Raw genomic sequence first — 21,939 nt, forward strand, 5'->3', positions numbered from 1 at the left:
AACCTGCTGTTATGTGCTGGATTGTCTCAGGGGCATCTTTGCACAGCCTGCACCTGGGGTCCTGCCTGGTGTGGTAGACCCCGGCCTCTATCAATCTTGTGCTCAGGGCCTGTTCTTGTGCTGCTACGATCAGTGCCTCTGTGCTGTCTTTCAGTCCAGCTTTTTCCAGCCACCGGTAGGACTTTTCAATATCAGCCACTTCTTGTATCTGTCGGTGGTACATGCCGTGCAGGGGTTTGTCCTGCCATGATGGTTCTCGCTCTTCTTCCTCTGCATCGGGCTTCTGTTGCCTGAGATATTCACTAAGTATTCCATCGCTTGGGGCCATCTTCCTGATGTACTCATGGATCTTGGCTGTTTCATCTTGGATGGTGGCTCTGACGCTCACCAGTCCCCAGCCTCCTTACTTCCTCTTAGCGTACAGTCTCAGGATGCTGGATTTGGGGTGAAGTCCTCCATGCATTGTGAAGACCTTCCTTGTCTTGACATCAGTGGCTTCTATGTCCTCTTTTGGCCAGCGTATTATGCCAGTGGGGTATCTGATGACCGGCAGGGTGTAGGTGTTGATGGCTTGGACCTTGTTCTTCCCATTTAGCTGACTTCTTAGGACTTGCCTTACTCTCTGTAGGTATTTGGCTGTGGCTGCTTTCCTTGCAGCTTCTTCTTGGTTCCCATTTGCCTGTGGGATTCCAAGGTACTTGTAGCTCCCCTCAACATCCGCTATGCTGCCTTCTGGGAGTTCAACTCCTTCATTCCTGACAACCTTCCCTCTCTTTGTTATCATTCGACCACACTTGTCCAGTCCGAATGACATTCCAATGTCATTGCTGTATATCCTGCTGGTATGGATCAGTGAGTCGATGTCTCGCTCAGTCCTGGCATACAGCTTGATGTCATCCACGTACAGGAGGTGGCTGATGGTTTCCCCATTTCGCAGTTGGTATCCGAAGCCCATCTTAGTGATGATCTGGCTGAGGGGGTTCAGGCCTATGCAGAACAGCAGCGGGGACAGAGCATCTCCTTGGTAGATGCCGCACTTGATGGAGACTTGTGCTATCGGCTTGAGGTTGGCTACTAGGGTTGTTTTCCACAGTCCCATTGAGTTCCTTATGAAGGTTCTTAGGGTCCTATTGATGTTGTACAGCTCCAGGCATTCCAGGATCCACGTGTGAGGCATTGAGTCGTAGGCTTTCTTGTAGTCAATCCAGGCGGTGCACAGGTTGGTCTGCCTGGTCTTACAGTCTCGAGCGACCACTTTATCCACCAGTAGTTGATGTTTTGGCCCCCTGGTGTCCTTACCCATTCCTTTCTGGGCCCCGCTCATGTATTGAGCCATGTGCCTACTCACCTTAGCCGCTATGATGCCCGACAGGAGCTCCCATGTTGTGCAGAGGCAGGTTATCGGACGGTAGTTGGATGGGACTGCTCCCTTTTGGGGGTCCTTCAGGATCAGGACTGTCCTGCCCTCAGTTAGCCACTCTGGGTGAGTCCCATCCATTAGCAGCTGGTTCATTTGAGCTGCCAGGCGCTCATGGAGGGCAGTTAGCTTCTTTAGCCAGAAGGTGTGGATCATGTCAGGCCCCGGTGCTGTCCAGTTCTTCATGTTTGAGACCCTTTCTCGGATATCTGCCGTTGCGATGGTTACTGGTTCCTGTTCAGGGAGGTTGCTGTGGTCTGCTCTCAGGTCTGCCAGCCACTGGGCATTGGTGTTATGTGATGCCTCCCTCTCCCATATGTCTTTGCAGTATTGTTCAGTCTCCAGCCTTGGTGGGTCTGCTCTCGTGTTACTGCCCCCCCACTGAGAGTACACTTTGGATGGTTTGGTGGAGAACATCCTGTTTATTCTCCGTGCTTCTATTTCTCTTGTGTACCTCTTCAGGTGTGTGGCCAGGGCTGTGAGTCGTTGTTTGGCAGTCTCCAGGGCCTCTGGTATGGACAGCCTGCTGTATTTCTTACCCAACTTCATCCCCCTTCTCTGCAGTTCTGATAGTTGGCTAACTTCTCTCCGTGTTGCCCTTATTTTTGCCTCTAACCTCCTTCTCCATGCAGGGTAGTGCTCCTTGGTGGTGGAATGTATTTTGTGGCCAAGCATCTCAAGGATCACTGTTGCCGTGGTGTATATCAGCTTGTTGGTCTCGGTGATGGTCACAGTGGGGATTGTTCGTAATGCTGCATTCACATCTTCTAGTAGACTTTCAGAGAGTACTTCACTTAGTCTTGGTAACCGGCTGCGGAGGTTCCAGGTGTCCATCTTGCCTACGATCTTCATTCTCAGGTCAGCTACTCTTGTGTTGAGCGTGTCGGGGCTTGTCATTGGGGCTTGGTACCCAATCTCGGGTGGGGGTGGTGTTGTTTCCCCCCTGACCTGGCGTCCTGGCTCCCCCTTGCCGTAGCATTTGTGTTGTATTTCTTCAATCTCTAGTTGTGATAGCAGCTGCCGTTTGCGGATGTTGGAACACTGAGCTACTAGATGCTTTGGCCCTAGTGTGGATGGCCGGTTTCGAAGTTTCCATAGGTCCCACATCCTCTTCATGTAACCCCATGTAACTCCAACAGTTCTCTGTTATCAGCCCTCGTCCACGAGTGTCTTGTTCCAGTAGCATATTCATCTACACACCACCCCTATGGGTGGTGTGTGTCTTCCTCAATCTCGGGTCCTCTACCAGAGGCCTGGGAGTTTGAGGGTTCTTCGCAGTATCTTAGCTGTTCCTAGCACTGCGCTCTTCTGGACTGAGATCTCTGATGTTGTTCCTGGGATCTGTTGGAGCCACTCTCCCAGTTTGGGGGTCACAGCCCCGAGGGTGCAGATTACCACGGGGACCACTGTTGCCTTCACCTTCCACATCTTTTCTAGCTCTTCTTTAAGCCCTTGGTATTTCTCCAGCTTCTCGTGTGCCTTCTTTCTGATGTTGCCGTCACTTGGGATCGCTACATCTACCACAACGGCTTTCTTCTGTTGTTTGTCCACCACTACTATGTCCGGTTGGTTAGCCATCACCTGTTTGTCGGTCTGTATCTGGAAGTCGCACAGGATCTTAGCTCGGTTATTCTCCCTCACCTTTGGAGGCGTGTCCCATTTTGACCTTGGGACCTCCAGCCCATACTCGGCACAGATGTTCCTGTACACTATGCCGGCCACTTGGTTATGGCGTTCCATGTATGCTCTGCCTGCTAGCATCTTACAACCTGCTGTTATGTGCTGGATTGTCTCAGGGGCATCTTTGCACAGCCTGCACCTGGGGTCCTGCCTGGTGTGGTAGACCCCGGCCTCTATCGATCTTGTGCTCAGGGCCTGTTCTTGTGCTGCTACGATCAGTGCAATATATATATATATATATATATATATATATATATATATATATATATATATATATATTAGTGCTGATCACAATTTTTAATTGCATGACTTCCCTGCAATTCGCATTGATATGCACAAAATAATGAATAATGAATTCAATAATGAATTCCAGAGTAGTGTATAGTGCACCTTAATTTTAAAAATACTGCTATATGAACAAAAGTGAAATAACATTTGGTGTGCAAACACTGCTGCAGTCTTATGCTCTCATTAGTTGAGCCGCATGATGATGCTCATCCCAAGTCACTACTGATCAAGATGCCACCCCTTCTGTCACCCATGGTTTGCCTGTATGTGTATTCAGAGGCAGTGAGCAACAGACTTTCAAAGTAATAAAAATAATAATAAGTTTTTATTATTAATTGTTTTTTATTGTTTTTTATTATTGCATTAATGCGCAATAAAATAATTGTTGCCATGAATTAATATGATGGTAACAATTATTATGTATATATATATATATATATATATATATATATATATATATATATATATATATATATATATATATATATATATATATATATATATATATATATGGAGAGAGAGAGAGAGAGAGAGAGAGAGAGAGAGAGAGAGAGAGAGATTTATGTTTTTTTAAAAGGAAATATTTTTTAAGGAAATAAAAGGAAACAAATAAAATACAACAGCAATAACAGCATAATAATGTGTTCTCCATGTCTCCATGTCTCCATCAACACCTACCCTGAGTCAGATTGGAACTCTATTTCTACAGTGTTGTGATATGCCCTTTTTTGTCAGGTGCCAAAATACCACAGGAAACACCTGCATAGTGGCTACTGCATAACAGACGAGGGGTGGGGATAGGATAAAATGCACAACAGGTTGGGAGCACACAGGGAAATGATAAAAAAAATAAAAAATAAAACTAAACCACAATGAGAAAGATAGATGAATAGGTGAAAAGTCAAGGAATAATCATGGTCCCATCGTGAAGTCTTATATAGACAATCTACAGTACATGTATAATGGAATCTAATATCCCATGCTGCCCAAAATATCTCTTGTCCAGAAGTTGATTTGGCCCTTTGAGCTATTTGCTATCATTAACAAAAAGCATCTTACATTCTGTAATGCCCTGTCTTTGTCATCTGACATTACTGGTTCTTGCAAGAGACAGAATAATGAACTGAATTTATTTAAAATCAAGTTAGGATTATACAAAAAGATGCAAGGACAGCTGAGACAAACTAGAAAAATGCAGGCAGGAAATCTAATCTAAATCTTCCTCTAAATGCTCATGATAAATTTCTCTGTATTAATATTATCTGACAATCTAGCATCTACTCTTAAGCTAATTCAGTCTTTTCTACTAGCCAAACAGTTCTAGGGACTGTGTTAAAGGAACTACCCCACTGAGGAACGGTTTGAATTCACACCACCAGTAGGAATGTCAAAGTAATGTATGGTGGTTGCTATAGCGCCATCACTTCTGCATGACATTCAACAACAATCCGAGTGAAATGTTCACGCTTCATTCTGATGAGTCTAAAACTAAATTTTCTTCATCGCATAGGCAGCCAGGACTTCAGTGTTGGTCAGTTTGTGTGGGTATTTTTTTTCCATGCCAAAATCTATTGTTTATACTATGAAAATTAACTTTAAAAAATGATGGCTACTGGTGCATTGTAGTGTTTGATGAGACAATGTAGCTAAAGGTATGTCACTCATGGTTCCTATTGCACTGGAAAAATACCTACTCCAGAGTAGGAGCTAAAGGTACAGAAATAGCATTCTAAGAACTATTATAGTTCTCAGTTCATGTGGTGCAAACACCTAAAAAAGGGGAACTTCCTCTAAAGGTTCTAAGAACTAGGAAAAGGTTCCTCTGGTCTGAAAAGCAGCTATAAATGAGGTTAGTTGAACCTTGTGTAGTTGCCTGGAACTAACCTGAAAATATAAAAATGCAGGACAGAAATGAGACTGAAATGTCAACGTCAAAAACAACACAAAATCAATCAGAATCTATTATTCTGATCTGGGGATTTCAAAGGAGAAAGAATATCCCAGGCTTTGGGTCTTGACTTGAGGATACAAGCTATTAACTGCCAAACTATCAAAGTGCATATGGTGCATATAAACCTGCTGAGACAGGCAGGAGAGCAGGGGGAATTCTGAGAGACAAATGCAGCAGAGTTACACAGAGCATTCCTACTATTGTTTGTAAACTGCTTCATGTTTTGTCTACCAGTTTCTTCACAAATTCAACAGGTTTGACAATAATTCTGACAAGATTCCTCAGAGACAACAGAGACATAGCTATAATGTGCAGACAGTACAATACAACAAGAGCTATGTCACATGGTCATGGTATAATGTTAAGCGATTGTGGTATTCAAGTAGTGTGACCCTTATGGCTAAGTATGGGCATAAAGCCCTGAACTCTGACCTCTCCACAGCAGGACCCTCTTGGTCAAATCTGATATCTGAGGCCTAAGAATGATTATTTTCTTTGATATTTGCTGTGGCAATCATATTAGTTATCAAGTCCTGTCCAACACACAAGTGCTGGCAATACAGATAAGGACACCATTTCTTCATTGAAGGGTCAAGATAAACAACTACAAATTTATTTAAGTTTAGTAAATTCTGTAATAAATAAATAAGAACATTGCCTATTTGAACATAATCCTTTCAATTTAGCAGAAAAGCAACATTAGTACTCCAAGACAAGATCTAGGTTTAAATGTTTAAATGCCCCAAATACTCCCAAGATAAGTAACACAACTAAATAGCAACCTGGGAGCACAGAGCTTTGCAAAACCTATACAAAGGACTGCACACCAAGATTAGTAAAGAAAAATCTGAATCCAGCTTAAATTTTGCAAAATTCCTCACCATATTCATTGACATTTACATTGTATACTATAATTGGGTGTAAACTGCTTCAAAATCGTCTCTCTATCCTGTTGACCAGAAATCATTTATGACTTGATAAATGTGATGGTAATATTACTGGGTCTCATGTTTAACTAAGCCCCTGACTGACATTTACAAAACAGTCACTACAGTAATCGTACTAGGTCTGTTGTGATAACATTTCTTAACATTCAATGTATGAAAAGGGCTCAAGACTACAGTAAAAATAAAATCTTACTTTCCAAAATGCTGATCACACTGTTTTTAGCTCTGACACATTTCTCCCTCCTTGTAAGTGTTCCATCTCTCATTCAACTTGTCTTGATGACTGTTATGTTTGGTTTTATTCTTATTAAAGTGACATCAAGTTTTCCACACCGAGCGTGTTTTCAGTTCACTGTCTATGAGTAATTTGCCACCCAATTACAATAATCCTTCTGATGACCCTTTATGACCCCTGGTGAGCAACAGTCTGCTTAAAAAAAAATCAACAACTTGACACAAAAACTAAAGCTTTGAGGAATGACAAATATGCTTGAAACATGCACACATACAAATGGATGCGTATACACAGGGGAAAGCACAGTCTTAATGAGAGAGTCTTTTCTTCTCAGCAGTGTCCCTGACAGAGGAAAGAAACAACATTACAATGAGAAGATTAGAAGACTATTGTGAAATTCTAAGTGCTGCTGGAAGATCAGCTTGTTTTGTTACAAGGGAACAATATCTAAAGCCACTGGAATAGCGGACCTTTCAAACAGTATATACATATATGAACTTTATTCCACAAAAAATGCAGACACAGAGATCACATGCAGAGTCCATCATGTAACCATCTTAAGTAAACATGCACATATACTATACTCAAGCACATGTGATGGCAAACAAAGGGTGACAATATGTAAAGAACAGGGCAACAATAAACTAGCTTGTCTTTTTGGCTTTGTCTAATGCAATAGTTTGAATATGCTTAATAAAATGAAGTTAACTATACAAGTGTGGACAATAAATTATAAGCATGTCACAAATCTAAAATTCTGACACAACTGTAACTTACTGATTTAAAAAAACAGGCTATTAGGACAAGAAATAAATCTGAGATTTCAGTTCACTACTGTATGCAGTAACACATACAATGGGTCAAATATCGCATGAAATAGTTTGTGTTATTCATAAAAGTAAATGTCCAAAAGAAAATGGTGGTGTTGAAATATGAGATGGAGATTTGGATTTCCACATAAGATCGTTTAATATATGTGTGCATAAGTACACTGAAATTTTAAAAAACACATGAAAGTGCTAGCATGCAGGGTGCTGCTATGTCTTGTTTTATTTGCATTGTTTAACCTCTAACCTCACCTGTCAGTTTTCCCACAACCAGCTGTATCTGTCACAGTCACATCATGGCTACTCTCCTGCACCCCTGGCTGGTTCTGCTCCCTGGATCTGAGCTGAAAGTAGAGGAAACACAGGGAAGATGAAGGAGCTGGAATAAGAAGGTAGATACATTTGAATCTGACCAGAAACCAGATCACTAGGCGCTACATCAGAGAGAACAGGTGTGTCTTGTTTAGGCTTCTAGCCACAGTCCCCACCCCCCTCAGTCTGTGTGGTTAACCAGCATCAACACGGTACTACTGAAAGGATGTGTTCTAATCATGTCTTGGCAACTTTGAGCTACACATTACTACTACTACACTTCCAACCCTACTTACTTCTGAATAGTACTTGTTCTCGTATTTATATACTGACTATACGAAAATACTGTAAATACTTGTACTATTGTACTGACATTTGTGTCAAAATTGGCCCTAAATATATTTACAGTTGTGCTCATAAATATACATATCACTGGCACAATTGGAGAAATACTGGCCATTTTTTAAAGATATAAATAACCATGCAGAAAACTATTCATTATAAAAAAATGGTCAGATACTACCTTTAATAACTGCATTTGTCATTATGATTTCAAAAACAATCAATATTTCTCAAATTGATCCAGGGGTAAGTAAATTTATGAGCACAACTGTATAGTATGTCATCTTATAAAATCATGTTTACACTCACTACTTTTTGCTGCTTCCTTTAGAGCTAAGGTAGCATGGAAACAGTCACAAGGTTTCCATAGTGTAACAGGCCTCTATCATCATGGCATTATGATTATGGAACAATTTTGATTTTATTACAGTTGTTCTCACTTGTGTTTTTACTTTGAGAAATAAAAATGACTTGTTTAATTTTAATAGTGAACGGGTATAGTCTTTCAAATTGTCTGTCAGTTATATAAATAAAAATTCTCACAGCTATGTAATGATAACAAAATTCATCCATTTGTCCATCATGTTTCCAAAGCACAGACCAAGCAGGGGCTTCTTGACAGCAGTCAGAGCTACACTTTGCATGTATATAACAAATGTCAAATTAAAACTCTGATTATGACTACATAAACACTCTAAAAGCTCTGTATACAGAGTTGTAGTGTCAAAATGCACACAGGACCTAACATTATTGAGGTACGGTACCTGGTGGTCATTTGGAGTCCTGTGCGAACATTAATGCTCAGATTTAGATTTAGGCACTGCATCTTTTATGACGTAAGTGAAGATAAGTGAAGTTTTACCTGAACTTGTTGAGTTGAGGTCCGACTCTTAAAAACTCTAGATGTGGGATTATGCTGTCTGGGTTTGGTTTGTGAACTCTTCTCTTCAACCCTCTGTCGGCCAATTGGTTCTAACAGGTAATGGTGGGCCAGATCCATCACCCGGGACAGGATGCTTTTACCACCGGTACCTGAGCCTGCAGTTAAAATAATAATAAAAATTTAATAAACAACTTTTAATTTTTATGGCTACATATTATAATGTTATTTAATGTGGTATGAAAATGCACAAAGATACATTCCCAACAAGTTATCATTCCCTTACAGATATAACCCCTGAATGCTTTTGTGTGTGTGTGTGTGTGTCTGTGTGTGTGCGTGTTTGGTGTGTGAATGTGTCTTTGTTATACACAAATGAATGTTATCTGTGGCACACAATATTTACTCAGGAGGCAGAATTGGCCTGCTTAGGCAAGCTGTGAACACAAAAACCCATTTATACAATGTATCCTCTATGTTTGTGTGAAAGCACACTGCATACAATCACAGACTCTGAAGCTGGATCTCTTGTTGACAACACAAGGAGTACATGAGATTTAAATAACGATTTACTGTGCATTATGTGCTGACAATAAAATCTGATGCCAAATCTCTTTACCATCTAAATAACATGACAGAAATCATAAGAAATGGATAGATTGCTCTACACTGTCAAAATACCACCAGCAATTTATAATACATCTGCCTTGTGTTTGCTAAAGTTCACAGCCACACTACTGGCGCTGTGATGCTGTCCTGGATTTATAGTCACCCCTTTGGCTGATTTTACCCTTTTACTGATTTTATAAATCAGTCATGGTCAATATAATTTGGCTTTGACAAAAAAATGACAAAAAAACTCTTTAATGTCAAAGTGAAAACAAGGTTCTATAAAGTAATGTCAATTAAATAAAAATATGTAATGTGAAAAAAGTGATTGCATAAATATCCATCCCCTTTAAAATGTCCGACCTAATTCAACAGCGGTTCAGCCAATTGGTGCAAGTAGTCTCACAAACAGTGAAATGGGGATCACTATCCCCTATCACCTATCCCATCTCTCTTTGGGTGAAAGGCAGGTCACCAGTCCATCACAGGGCCACATAGAGACAAACAACCTCACACACTCACACTCACTCCTATGGGCAATTTAGAGTCATCAATCAACCTGACATATTGTGAGGTAACAGTGCTAACCACTCACCATCGTGCTGCACCAAAGAGAAAGTCACTTAAATCTCAACTAGAATTTTCCAAAAGGCATGTGGGAGACTCCATGGAAAGCAAGTTCTTTGGCCTGATGAGACCAAAATGGTGCTTTTTGGCCATCAGACAAGACACTATGTTTGGTGGACACAAAACACTGTACATCACCACAAACCCACCATCCCCACTGTGAAGCACAGTGGTGGCAGCATCATGCTGTTGGGATGCATTTTGGCAGCCAGCCCTGGAAGGCTTGTAAAGGTAGCCTAAAGGTAAAATTAATGTGGAAAAATATAGGAAAATCCTGGAGGATAACCTAATTCAGTCTGCAAGAGAACTACGGCTTTGGAGAAGATTTATTTTCCAGCACAACACCAATCCCAAACATACAGCAAAAGCTATGCAGAAATGCTTTAAAGACAACAAGGTGAATGTCCTGGAGTGGCCAAGAAAAGGGCTGTTCACGCTTGAACCTGACATGGGTGAATATTTATGCAATCCCTTATTTCACATGACATATTTAAATTTAATTGACATTACTAGGTTTATACATTTTTTTTTGTCAAAAAAGCCAAATTTCATTGACGATAATTGATTTATAAAATCAATAAAAGCATAAAACATCTAGGGGGTTGAATATTTTTTATAGGCTGTGCACCTGTAAACACCTTTGCGGCTTGGGTGTGCATCAATGCCTACATTTGCTGGTATGTTTATTACAGTATGTTCATCATCTTTGTTTTCAGCATAACATATGAGAATTAGCACTAAACATAATGTACAGATGAGGCTAATGGCATTAGCTTTGCCAGTATTCTTTATTTATAAATCAGTCAGTACATGAACTTAAATGTTGACCTGATGATGTCACTAAATGAAAAGACAAAGTAACAGCAAATATATTATATAATTCATCCTGAATGAGACAGGCATGTCTATTATTAATAACTAGGAAACAATTAAGATTAGAACAACAAAAAAACAAAATATAAATTTCAACCTAATGATGTTACTAGTGAGATGATCATGGCACCTTGAATGTACCTTATATACAAAAATGTATAATGTCAACCTGAGTGTAACAGTACAACTGGCTAGTTTGTCTTAATGTGTCAGCCTGTTTGGCTAATTACTGTTAAAACTGGAAGCATGCACTTATACAACAGAGCTGCACTTTAATCTGGTAAACATATTGCTTACGGCCTTTAGTGTTTAAGTTACCTAATGACAAGCAGTTTAATTAAAATATTAAAAACAGACTGTGTTGTAACAAAAATAGGGATTTTATGACACTATTAGGCAGGCTTGTACTTGTGAAACCTTTGTATATGACTATGCCCTAAGCTGAACCTGCTGAACTAATAGTGATTTAGTACAAATGATGGCTTTTTTCCTGTATTTGCTGAGGCCAGTCATCAGTCAAGCTAAGATATATGGATGTGAGAGGACTAGGCCTGTTGTGTAGACTAATGCAATAACACACATGAAAAAACCAAACAGGAAACATGTTAAAAACGATAAAGTAAAAAAAACATACATGCACTCACCCTTCTCAGTGGTGCTTTCTCCTTCTGACAATGATAATACATTCTCTTCCCCTCCTCTGATTTGGCAGGAGGGTGTAGCCTTCTGCTTTACACAATACTCTGAAAAGATACCACACATTGCAGTTTTGGTCTTTTTTTTTCTTTCTTTGGTTGTGTATGACATAGTTTTGTCAGCTGTAGAGAGATACAGCAAACACATTGTACCTGCATCAGCTAAGTTAACACATGCATACACTGCCAGTCAAAATTCTGGACGCACTCTCTCATTCAGTTCAATGAGACTGGTAGTGTCAAATACTTGCGTCCAACAGTTATTTTTTTTAAATGAACAAACAATTTAATGTTTATAATTTTTATTACTCATCCAATGTTCTGTGTACTGAGTAATAATGATAGATACAATATGTCAAACATACATGCTGCCACTGTCAAGGTGCCATTGGTTGCAGTGATGCAGAATGATAATGATGAAAAGAAATCATCATAGTATCTTGAAATCATCATACATCTTGCTTTACAGCAATTATTTATTATTGTTATATTTATTATTATTATATTTTGCTGAGAATTAAATCAAAAGATTAATACCACTCTGACATCTGTCTGTTCAAGCTGAAGCCAAGGGAAATGATTCGGGTTAGCCATTCGTACATACAGCAATTACTCTATTCTACTGTCCTGCAGTATGTGCAACATAAGGATTGATTATTACTGGTTAATAATCTATAGTGATCAACTATTTTTTAACTTACAGTATAGTTCATAATTATATTAGTTTGTCACAGTTTTGGAGGCAGAGAGAATGTTGCCTTCTAATTTGTAACAGTGTGTATCAGTATTTAAAACTGCTTTAAGAACAAGGCTTTGGTCAAGCAGGAAGAGTCAAAGATAAAATGCAGTGTTTCTGGGCTTAATGTGAGGTCCTTGTGGTGTGCAGAGTAGGGTTATCCTAGATGTTAAAGCAACTCCATTTACCAAACCCCTCCCCCACCCCCCATGGCCAAATACCCCATGGGTCTCTCTTTCTGCATCATGTCTCCCCTCTCCTTCCTTCCCTTCTCTCCGATCTATCTCAATCACTGTCAGACATTGGTTAAGAAGAGGCGCCCTTCCACAGCCAAATGCCAACTTGAAAACACTGACGTGTCACAGCATGTCTTAAGGTAGCCACCCAAAGAATAACTCAGTGAGAACATATAGCATTAACTCATCCACTCCATAAAATAAGACAAGAAATTATTCTATTGTAGTCTGACATGACATACATATCCCCAAATCTATTCATCGATTATCTATACCCACTTATTCCTATTTAGGGTCACAGGGATCTGCTGGAGCTTATCCCAAGTCTCTTTGGGTGAAAGGCAGGGGTACACCCTGGACAGGTCGCCAGCAAAATTAAATCTCCTTTAGCAACTCACTCTTCTCTTGGATGATTAGCAAAAAAGTCAGACAATTCATCATATTTTACTTTCATATTACAGGTAGCTCCCTTTGCAAATAATTTGTACTTTGTCATGTAGTCTAAAGTTCCACTAATGGACTATAAGACTCTCCATGTTAGGAATAATAACAGGATATGTTAAAACATTCATTAAAACACTCAGTAAAAAATGTCAACCAATGTGTGTATACTGTAAATATGTTCTCAAAGAGCCAACACAGTCAAACATGCACACACATGCACATGCAAACACACACACATACACACACACACTATAGACGCATTACCACTGCTGAACTCACCTGCAGTTTCTGTATGACGCAGGGTTGTAATGAGAAGGTCAAAATGACTGTGTGTGATTTATTGTTGCAACTAAGCCTTGTTCCGGTATTTCTACTCTGTAGCTGTCACCTAATAGCCTGTTTAATTCTCACAAAACCTAAATGCTTTTTTATAAGCTTTGGTACAGCACAAAGCACAACTTAGACTATCTAATCAAGTCTCATAATTTAATGGTCAATGTTTTAACTCTTTATCAGTTCATCTATTTTCTATCCTCAAATAAAAGCTAGTGAATACCTCAATACACATTTAACAAAAAGTTGGGTAGAATCTGAAAGGATTCACAGTCTATTAAAAGAACTAACACAGGCTCAGATAATAAGCAACTAGGATCTATTTACTATATGGCCACATTTTTCTCCAGAGAATTTGAGAACAGTTTTCCCAGGCCCAATCCTTTGTGTACTAAGCCATTCCAATAATAACCGGTAATATGAATTAGTAGACCCAAGATGGGGGAAAATCAATTACAAGAAGAAAGTATAAAATCTCAGTCATGCATGAAAGGTGGCAATACTAATTTGTAACATTGTATTTAGGTGTTCTCTTGCATCATTTGTTGCTTTTTGTTTGTCTCACAACTTTGCATTAACTGTGAACTTTAGTTTGGTCTGAAACAGCCGCCATGAAAAGAGCAGAAGAGACCTTCAGAAAGACAGTATGCTGTACTGAGTGCATGCAAGAAAGATAAAAGATTGTGTGTGAGAAGCAAAGATACTGCATACAGCTTCCACTGGAAGAATTATCTTTATATCCAGCCACTCACGATGCACAGTTGTTTTGTAGTTTTGGGTGTGGCCACTTTTTAAAAGCAGAAAACATATGATATAAACTAATTTCAAAAGCTAAGCCCTGCCAATTTCTCACACGCTAACACCTGTGTACTTATGATCACATAATATAAGTTAACAGGACACTGACAGCTTGAACACTCAGTGTCAGCTGCCTTTTCTCTCATCTTTCCTGCCCTACTTCATAGTTTACTGCCTTATGGTTCTGACATGTTTTGACATGGTAAAGTGGCATTCTTTACTTGAAATGAACCTTTAACAGTACAAGATGTTGAACCTCACATCTGAACAGATACTGGCACAGAATAAAAGAAATTATTCCAAATGAATTAATCTTGGATTGTGTTCAGCCATAATTACTACCACTGCAACATAACCACCCAGTTCTTTAACTGGCATTTCCAAGTGTTGCAGCACAGGTTATTCTGCTGCAATGAATTGAGCTACTGGTCTCAACAGATGGACTAACACTGCTTTACTGGAGTGGAAGACAAAATCTAAATTATAGCATTTAAAATTAATATTTGAACAAGTTAACTAAAAAATAAAGAACTTTAGTCTTAACTTTAGTCCTAATGTCCTCTTTGAAATCATTAACAGAGCAACAGGTTTACCTCTGACAGCTGTCAGACAAATAAGTTTACCAAAGTTTATCAGCCTCTCACTTTATACAGTTGATGCTAAAATAAAGGTTTAGACTAATGCTATAATGATACACCCCAAAACACATACACACACACACACACACACACACACACACACACACACACATATACAGTGCAGACACACATAAAAAAAACACTCTGTTCTCATACAGTAATGTAATGACAAGGCCATGAATATGTTGTAAAGCCAGTGACAACACACCATCACATGGGCTAATTCAGAGGGCAACTGAGAATGAGATATAATATACTACACAATAGACCTCCTGGCAGCAAGAAGAGTTCTTGTTTGTTGTATTTGGCTAGAAAAGAAAAAGAGAAAAAAAGTCAAAACAGGAATAAGGCAAGGATAGAAAGATAGAAACATAGTACAGTGTATGAAACAAGCATCCAGCTTTGTTTACATTATGCACAGTTACATATTTCAGGTGGTCTGTGCGGACCTGGGCTGATTACAGATGCATGTGGACAATATTAATGACACTTAAACTTCATTTATTTAAGTATGAAAACTTGATGAAATGGCCAAGCCTGACATATCTCTCTATTTTCCACAACTCTGAATTATGGAAAGCACTGAAAATATAGGGTAGACAGGGCCAGGGTCAATTGTGTGTTAGACAGTCTAGGTTGTAATTACAGGTTTAAGTCACACCCAGCATGCATACCCATGTATACACACAAACAGGAGTGCAAATATGAAAACAAAGTTAACAAGAAAAAAAACAGTGATGTGATAGCAAAAAGCTTTTAAATCAAAACATAGGGTCAAAATCACAACTCACACACACTGAGAATGTCAGTGAGCTCAGCTCTGGGGTTTGCCTATGACTCAGGGATATAATGAGGAGGTATGAATGTCTGTGTTATGCTGCCCGCTCTCCCTCTCAGTCAGTTTCAGATGACAGAGTACACTGCTGATTCCTCAGTGTCCAGGAATTAATGCTGATGGCACGCAGCCTTTTGAAGGTTGTATTTTGGTGTGTTTGAAGCGTCTGCTGTCCTCTGGGAGTTGGTGGGGCAGCACACCTGTAGGAGGGATTGAATAAGCTCTAATGTAAGGCTTGGCTCAGCAGATGCTGTAGCCTGGGAGCTCACTGACACTACTCTATGGCAGCTTTGAAGTGCTGATCATTTATGGAGGGCAAAATAGTAGACAGAAAAGCTAAGTACTGGACACAGAAAATGCCTTAAGGGAAAATGAAAGATGAAGACAAACTAAAATTTCTAATCCTACACTAGCTGAACACAAAGCTACCAGGAAAAGAGTGAAAAAAAAGGCACTTTACTCTCAGACACTCTGCTCTCTTAAAGAAAGAGTTGGGCAGATGATACACTTTAACTAGAAAGCCAAGCAAACATAAGGGTTTAGTGAAGTAAGGAGAAAAGATGTTAGGCAGCAGTTCTCAAGATTGCAAAACCTAGTGTAACATAATGACTTAAGGACAAAGCATTTTGGAAGGACTTCACTATTGAGCATTTTTTTGATGTGCTGTAATGGATACCAAAGACCATCGTGCTGCACTTAGGTTACATTTGTTTTGTCAGGATTGCCACCAGTATGACCTCAAATATAAGAAAGGTGAGAATTTGAAAAGTAGCATGCAGCAAAAGGCTGAATTGCCTAGTCAGTACAGTTTTTATTGACCAGCTGCATTTGTATCATCAATGGCATTTTAAGAAAGACCTAAAAATGATACATTCTGAGGCAATAGTGATATTCTCTACATTAAATGTGCAGAGATTTAGATAGATGACAGTCGACAATAATCACAGATTTTACTCATTTCTTCCCCCAATAACACAAACTGAAATTCATACGTTCAAGTATCAAAAGGATACTTTTAATTCACTATTTATATTTATAGATAGCAAACTGTCCTGAGTGTTTCTGTAGTGTGTAAAAGCTGTTTTCATGCTGATTCCCGTCTAATCCTGAGTCGACTGTAGATTAATTTAGTATCTATAAATTTGTCTAAAACAAGAACCAATTACATCATAAAGCACCAACAGAGACAGGACATTACAGGATACGTATGTTGTTTCGATGTTTCCTATTGATGGTATAGGCCAAGCAAATAAATCAAATTATGAACAAGAAATATTTGAATTGAATATGAATTGGATTGTATACCTATGTGGATGTTCTGATTTGCTACTGTGTGCAAATCAAAACATTCACATAGGTTGTTAACTTAGTATCGGCACTCCAGGGCATCCTGTAGTGGGTGGGAGTGCTTCACATGTAAAGCAAGAAAAATCACAACAGACTTATTAAGTACTATAGAATAAATAGTAAATAATTAACAATAATGATGAATATGAAATGAACATACAGTTACAAAAATAAAAAAAAAACAGTGTCACTGTGCTAAAAGGTGTTAAAAACCAAACCAAACAAATTGGTCTTTAACCTTGATTTAACAGAACCAGGTCATTAATCACACACAAATCAAGTGGCATTGTGTTACAAAGTTTAGGAGCTGTAACAGCAAACGAATGATCACCCCACTGCTTGTACTCGGACGTGGGGACAGCTAACGGCATCAAAACCGACGACCGGAAGGCTCTGCTAGGACGGTGGACAGTTAAAAGTTCAGACAAACAGGAGCCACTAAGAGCTTTATAAACAAACATTAAAATTATAAAATCAATACGGTAACGCACTGGGAGCGAGTGGAGAGTGTATAGAACTGGGGTGATGTGGTTGAATCTGGATGAACTAGTTAAACGATGAGCAGCTGCAATTTGCACCAGTTGCAGATGATGGATTGAAGACTGTAATTCCAATATAAATTGCATTGCAGTTGTCAATTCATGAACTGATAAAAGAATGCATTACATTTTCCAGATTACTGCAGGACAGATAGGGCTTAACTTTGGCAAAAAGATGTAGCTGGAAAAACCTTGGACCATCAAATTGTTTGTCAAATTTTAATTCACTCCTAAATTCTTTACTGCCTGACTGACACTTAGGTTGGACGGTACATTGCGCTGCAAATCAGAGATACCAATGAGTATACATTCAGTTTTGCTTTTATTCACATGAAGAAAGTTGTGGGATGACCATTGTTTTATATTAGACAAGAAGCTATGCAGAGATTCTAGAGCACTTACATTATTTGGGAGAACTGGCATAGAGACCTGGAGGTCATCAGCATATAGATGGAAAGAAAGATTGTGTTTAGCAATACTAGATCCAAGCGGCAACATATACAACATGTCCTGGATTTGATCTCTCTGCCTGTTTTTGGACCTTGTATTGCCTGCACCTTTCGGACATCAAATCTTTTATCTAAACCCTAGTCTGCCTGGCTGCGCATTTAGGTCCGTCTGTCAGAGGCTTGCATTACACATCTACAAACAAAAATACCAACTCTAAAAAGTTATTCACACAAAGGACTTTGCTCTCTCACTGTTAAGCTACATGTTCACCACTCCACTCAATAAAACAACCTCTAGGATTTCAGAAATACTTATAGAATGCTCCAGACCTAGCTGACTGGCCCAGTGACAGTATCCAAGTGCAGATCAAACCTTTTAAATAAAAGTTTGTAATTAACTGTTTGAACATTTTATTCCAACTGTATGACATCTATTCTTTTAGTTTTTGTTTGTCTGTTCATGTCCATGTGTTTGAATGCTAAATCAACATAAAAAATAGCATTAGGCAGGAGAAAAGGGCCAAGAAATTAGGTAAAGGAAACATAACATACAGTAGTAGTGGGTCAAAGGGTCACTCTCTGCCATGCTAAGTTGCCACTTTCACAATGTAACGTCTGTAGGTGGCGCCCAACTTATACTCATATACAGCACTGTGCATATGCAGTAGCCCATACAATAATAAAGGTGTACTTAAAAACTGAAGTAAAGAAAAAGCCCTGTGATCAGGGTTTGCTGATAACTGTGATTATTGTGTGTAGATCTTTGTTACTTTAATATTTTGGAAATGTACATCAATACAAAGCTGACAGGGACAGAGTCAAGAAGTGGACTGAGGTTTTGTTTCCGGTCCTGGACTTTTATTTTGGTTGATTTCCTGTTTGTTCTATGTCGATCTTGGTTAGCTTTGTGTCTCGTTAGTTCATTAGTTTCACCTGTGTTCAATTAGTCTTTAGTTCTGCCTATTTATACCCCTGTGTTTCCTTTGTTCCCCGTCAGAGCATTAGTTGTAGTCGTGTATAGTTTGTGTTCAGAGTGAAAGTGTTTTTGAGTTTTTATGATGACCATCTCACCCGGTCTTTATTCGTAGTCCCGACCGTCTTACCCGGTCTGGGGAGCTCACTGTCTCACTCAGTTTTTCGTATTCAGTTCTTGTGCCCTGGAGTTCCCAGGAGGAAATAAAGTTTGTGTTTGTCCTGCGATTGGGTCCTACCTTTCTCCCACACCTTCACACCGACACCAGCTCATGACAGAATGCTCCAACCAGCTACGGACCCAGCGGACAATGGAACGGTGCGGGTGGAGACGTTTGTAGCAGTGCGTCTCCATGCCTTATGGGATACCCTGCTCTATGCTAAGGACTACCTGGCGGTTCTTGCCTTGTGTTCCCGGCTGGAGGAGAGCGTCCGAAGACCCCCAGGCTACGTCTCCAAAGGTCGGTGTGATATACTGGTTTCCCTGTTTGTCACTCTCCGCACTTTGTTCAAGATGGGTCTGGACCACCAGGTTTCTTTTTCCGAGGCTAGGCAAGCCTCCCAAGCCTTGCTTCAGCCAGTGATACGGGCTCTCCTATCTCCAGCACTGCAATGTCCCGAAACCTTGGCCAGTAGGTTTAAACCATTGGCGTCCCAGTCGCCAGAGTCCCAGTTCCTGGCATCCCAGTCGCTGGCTTCCCTCCTTGCTGCTGCCCAGCCACCTGAACCCCCAGCCTGGATACCTCTAGGCCGCCCCAAAAGGTAGAAGCCAGAACCTCAGTGTGCTGACGCAGACGTCCCCGCTGAGGCTCCGCTCAGGATCCCGTACCCTCAGTGCGCCGGCGACAGCGTCCCCCCTGAGGGCCCCTTTTCACCCATGTCCCTGGCCAGCCCTTTCCCTGACTCTCCAGCTGGTCCAAGGTTCACATTTTCGGAGCCCCTGTGTGCCGACGACAGCGTCCCAGCGGGGGTTCCGCCCAGGATCCTTGGTCCAGAGCGCGCCGACGACGACGTCCCCGTTGAGGTCCCAGTTCCACCGCAGCCAGTTCCACAGCAGCCAGTTCCATAGCAGCCAGTTCCACAGCAGCCTCGCCGGTCACCGCCTCCAGCACCGCCTCGAGTCCCGAAGCTGTCTGAGCCGCTGGAGTGGCCAGCACAGCCTTCAGGAGTGGTACCGGTTCCAGGTCTGTTTGACCCGCCAGAAGAGCCTGAACCGCCACAGCGGTCCGAACCAGAGCCAACAGAATGGCCAGAACCACCAGACTGGCCCGAGCCGCCAGAGCCACCAAGATGGCCAGAGCCGCCAGAGGGGCCCAAACCAGCAGAATGGTTACAGCCCTTACTGTGTCCAGACCTGCCAGAGCATCCACAGCATCTGCAACCTCCAGAGCCACTGGAAGAGCTAGAGTGGTCACAGTGGCCCGAACCACCACAGTGGCTGCCGCAGCGGCAGCAGCTACCAGAGCATCCTGAGCCTGAGCCGCCACCACTACCAGAGTTCCCTGAGCCGCAGCAGCAGCCAGCAGAGCGGTCTCGGACCTGTGTCCGCCGGAGAGGCTGCCCTCCCGAGCGGCCCCGGACTTTCGCCCGCCAGCAAGGTGGTCCACCGGAACGGCCTTTGACTTGCTTGCCTGTCTGGGGGGGGGGCTGTCCTCCCAGAGAGACTCGGACCTTGTTCGCCCCGGGGATATGTTCCAGAGCAACCCAGAACTCAGCCTTGTGGGGCCTTATTGTGGATGCACTGCCCCCCCACCCGCCCTGGACTTTGATGGGACCATTTGGGCCGTCTGGGAGCCGGCCCTTGAGGGGGGGGGGGTACTGTCATGGATTGAGGTTTTGTTTCCGGTCCTGGACTTTTATTTTGGTTGATTTCCTGTTTGTTCTAGGTCAATCTTGGTTAGCTTTGTGTCTCGTTAGTTCATTAGTTTCACCTGTGTTCAATTAGTCTTCAGTTCTGCCTATTTATATCCCGGTGTTTCCTTTGTTCCCAGTCGGAGCATTAGATGTAGTCGTGTATAGTTTGTGTTCAGAGTGAAAGTGTTTTTGAGTTTTTATGACGACCGTCTCACCCGGTCTTTATTCGTAGTCCCGACCGTCTTACCCGGTCTGGGGAGCTCACCGTCTCACTCGGTTTTTCGTATTCAGTTCTTGTGCCCTGGACTTCCTAGGAGGAAATAAAGTTTGTGTTTGTCCTGCGATTGGGTCCTACCTTTCTCCCACACCTTCACACCGACACCAGCTCATGACAAGAAGTTTGCATACAAAACTCAAAAAACAAAGCTACACATGTAACGATACAAATTGTCACACTTTTTTACTGCAGTATGGTGGTGCCCTGTGTTCATTCCGGTTTGAAGCTGCACTGAGATTTAAATGGGAAATATTTTTAATTTTTGCTGTGAAACACCGCACATAAAAGTAAACTAAAGTAACTTAAAGTAACTAAAAATTAAGATATAGTCAGAAGACACAGATTACAATTTAAGAAATTCTGCCCAGTTTTACCAATCTAAGTATCAAAACATGATGAAAATCCACCAGGGATTAAATGGCAGAGAATCAATAAATAAATAAAAGATTGAACAGCCAACTGCATAAACAACTCACTGTCAAAACACACTGTGTTTGGGTATAAGTTTGGGTATAAGATCTTTACACCGCCCACAGTCAGATACAGAAATGTTTTATATTTAATATCTTACTGCTTACAGCAGGCAACATTCAATCGAAACAATTCTTAATGCAGCCTCCAAGTATTGTAATATGAAAAAAAAAAGACTGCACCAAAACAAAGGATGTGTGATTACTGACTGTATGGATGGCATGTGTCTGGTGTGGTTAGCAACATGGAGATGTAAACATATTCCAATTATTGGTAACCTTAATTTTAATGACTGAATCTAATTATTGGCAAAATGCATTTATGCAA

General features: G+C 40.9%; 1 protein-coding gene across 3 annotated transcripts in view; it reads right to left on the reverse strand.

Annotated features, from left to right (window-relative positions):
- The window catches only part of LOC113132930 (USP6 N-terminal-like protein), a 64,429-nt gene that overhangs the window by 13,798 nt on the left and 28,692 nt on the right, over positions 1-21,939 (reverse strand). For all 3 annotated transcript variants that reach the window (XM_033325265.1, XM_033325264.1, XM_033325266.1), the window contains 3 exons: positions 11,633-11,731; positions 8,862-9,037; positions 7,598-7,689 (listed from right to left, as the gene is read on the reverse strand). In XM_033325265.1, the coding sequence (XP_033181156.1) occupies positions 7,598-7,689; positions 8,862-9,037; positions 11,633-11,731 (367 nt within the window). The remainder of the gene's footprint in view (positions 1-7,597; positions 7,690-8,861; positions 9,038-11,632; positions 11,732-21,939) is intronic.

The sequence above is a fragment of the Mastacembelus armatus genome, chromosome 6 (genome assembly GCF_900324485.2).
Source record: "Mastacembelus armatus chromosome 6, fMasArm1.2, whole genome shotgun sequence".
NCBI classification, from domain to species: domain Eukaryota; kingdom Metazoa; phylum Chordata; class Actinopteri; order Synbranchiformes; family Mastacembelidae; genus Mastacembelus; species Mastacembelus armatus.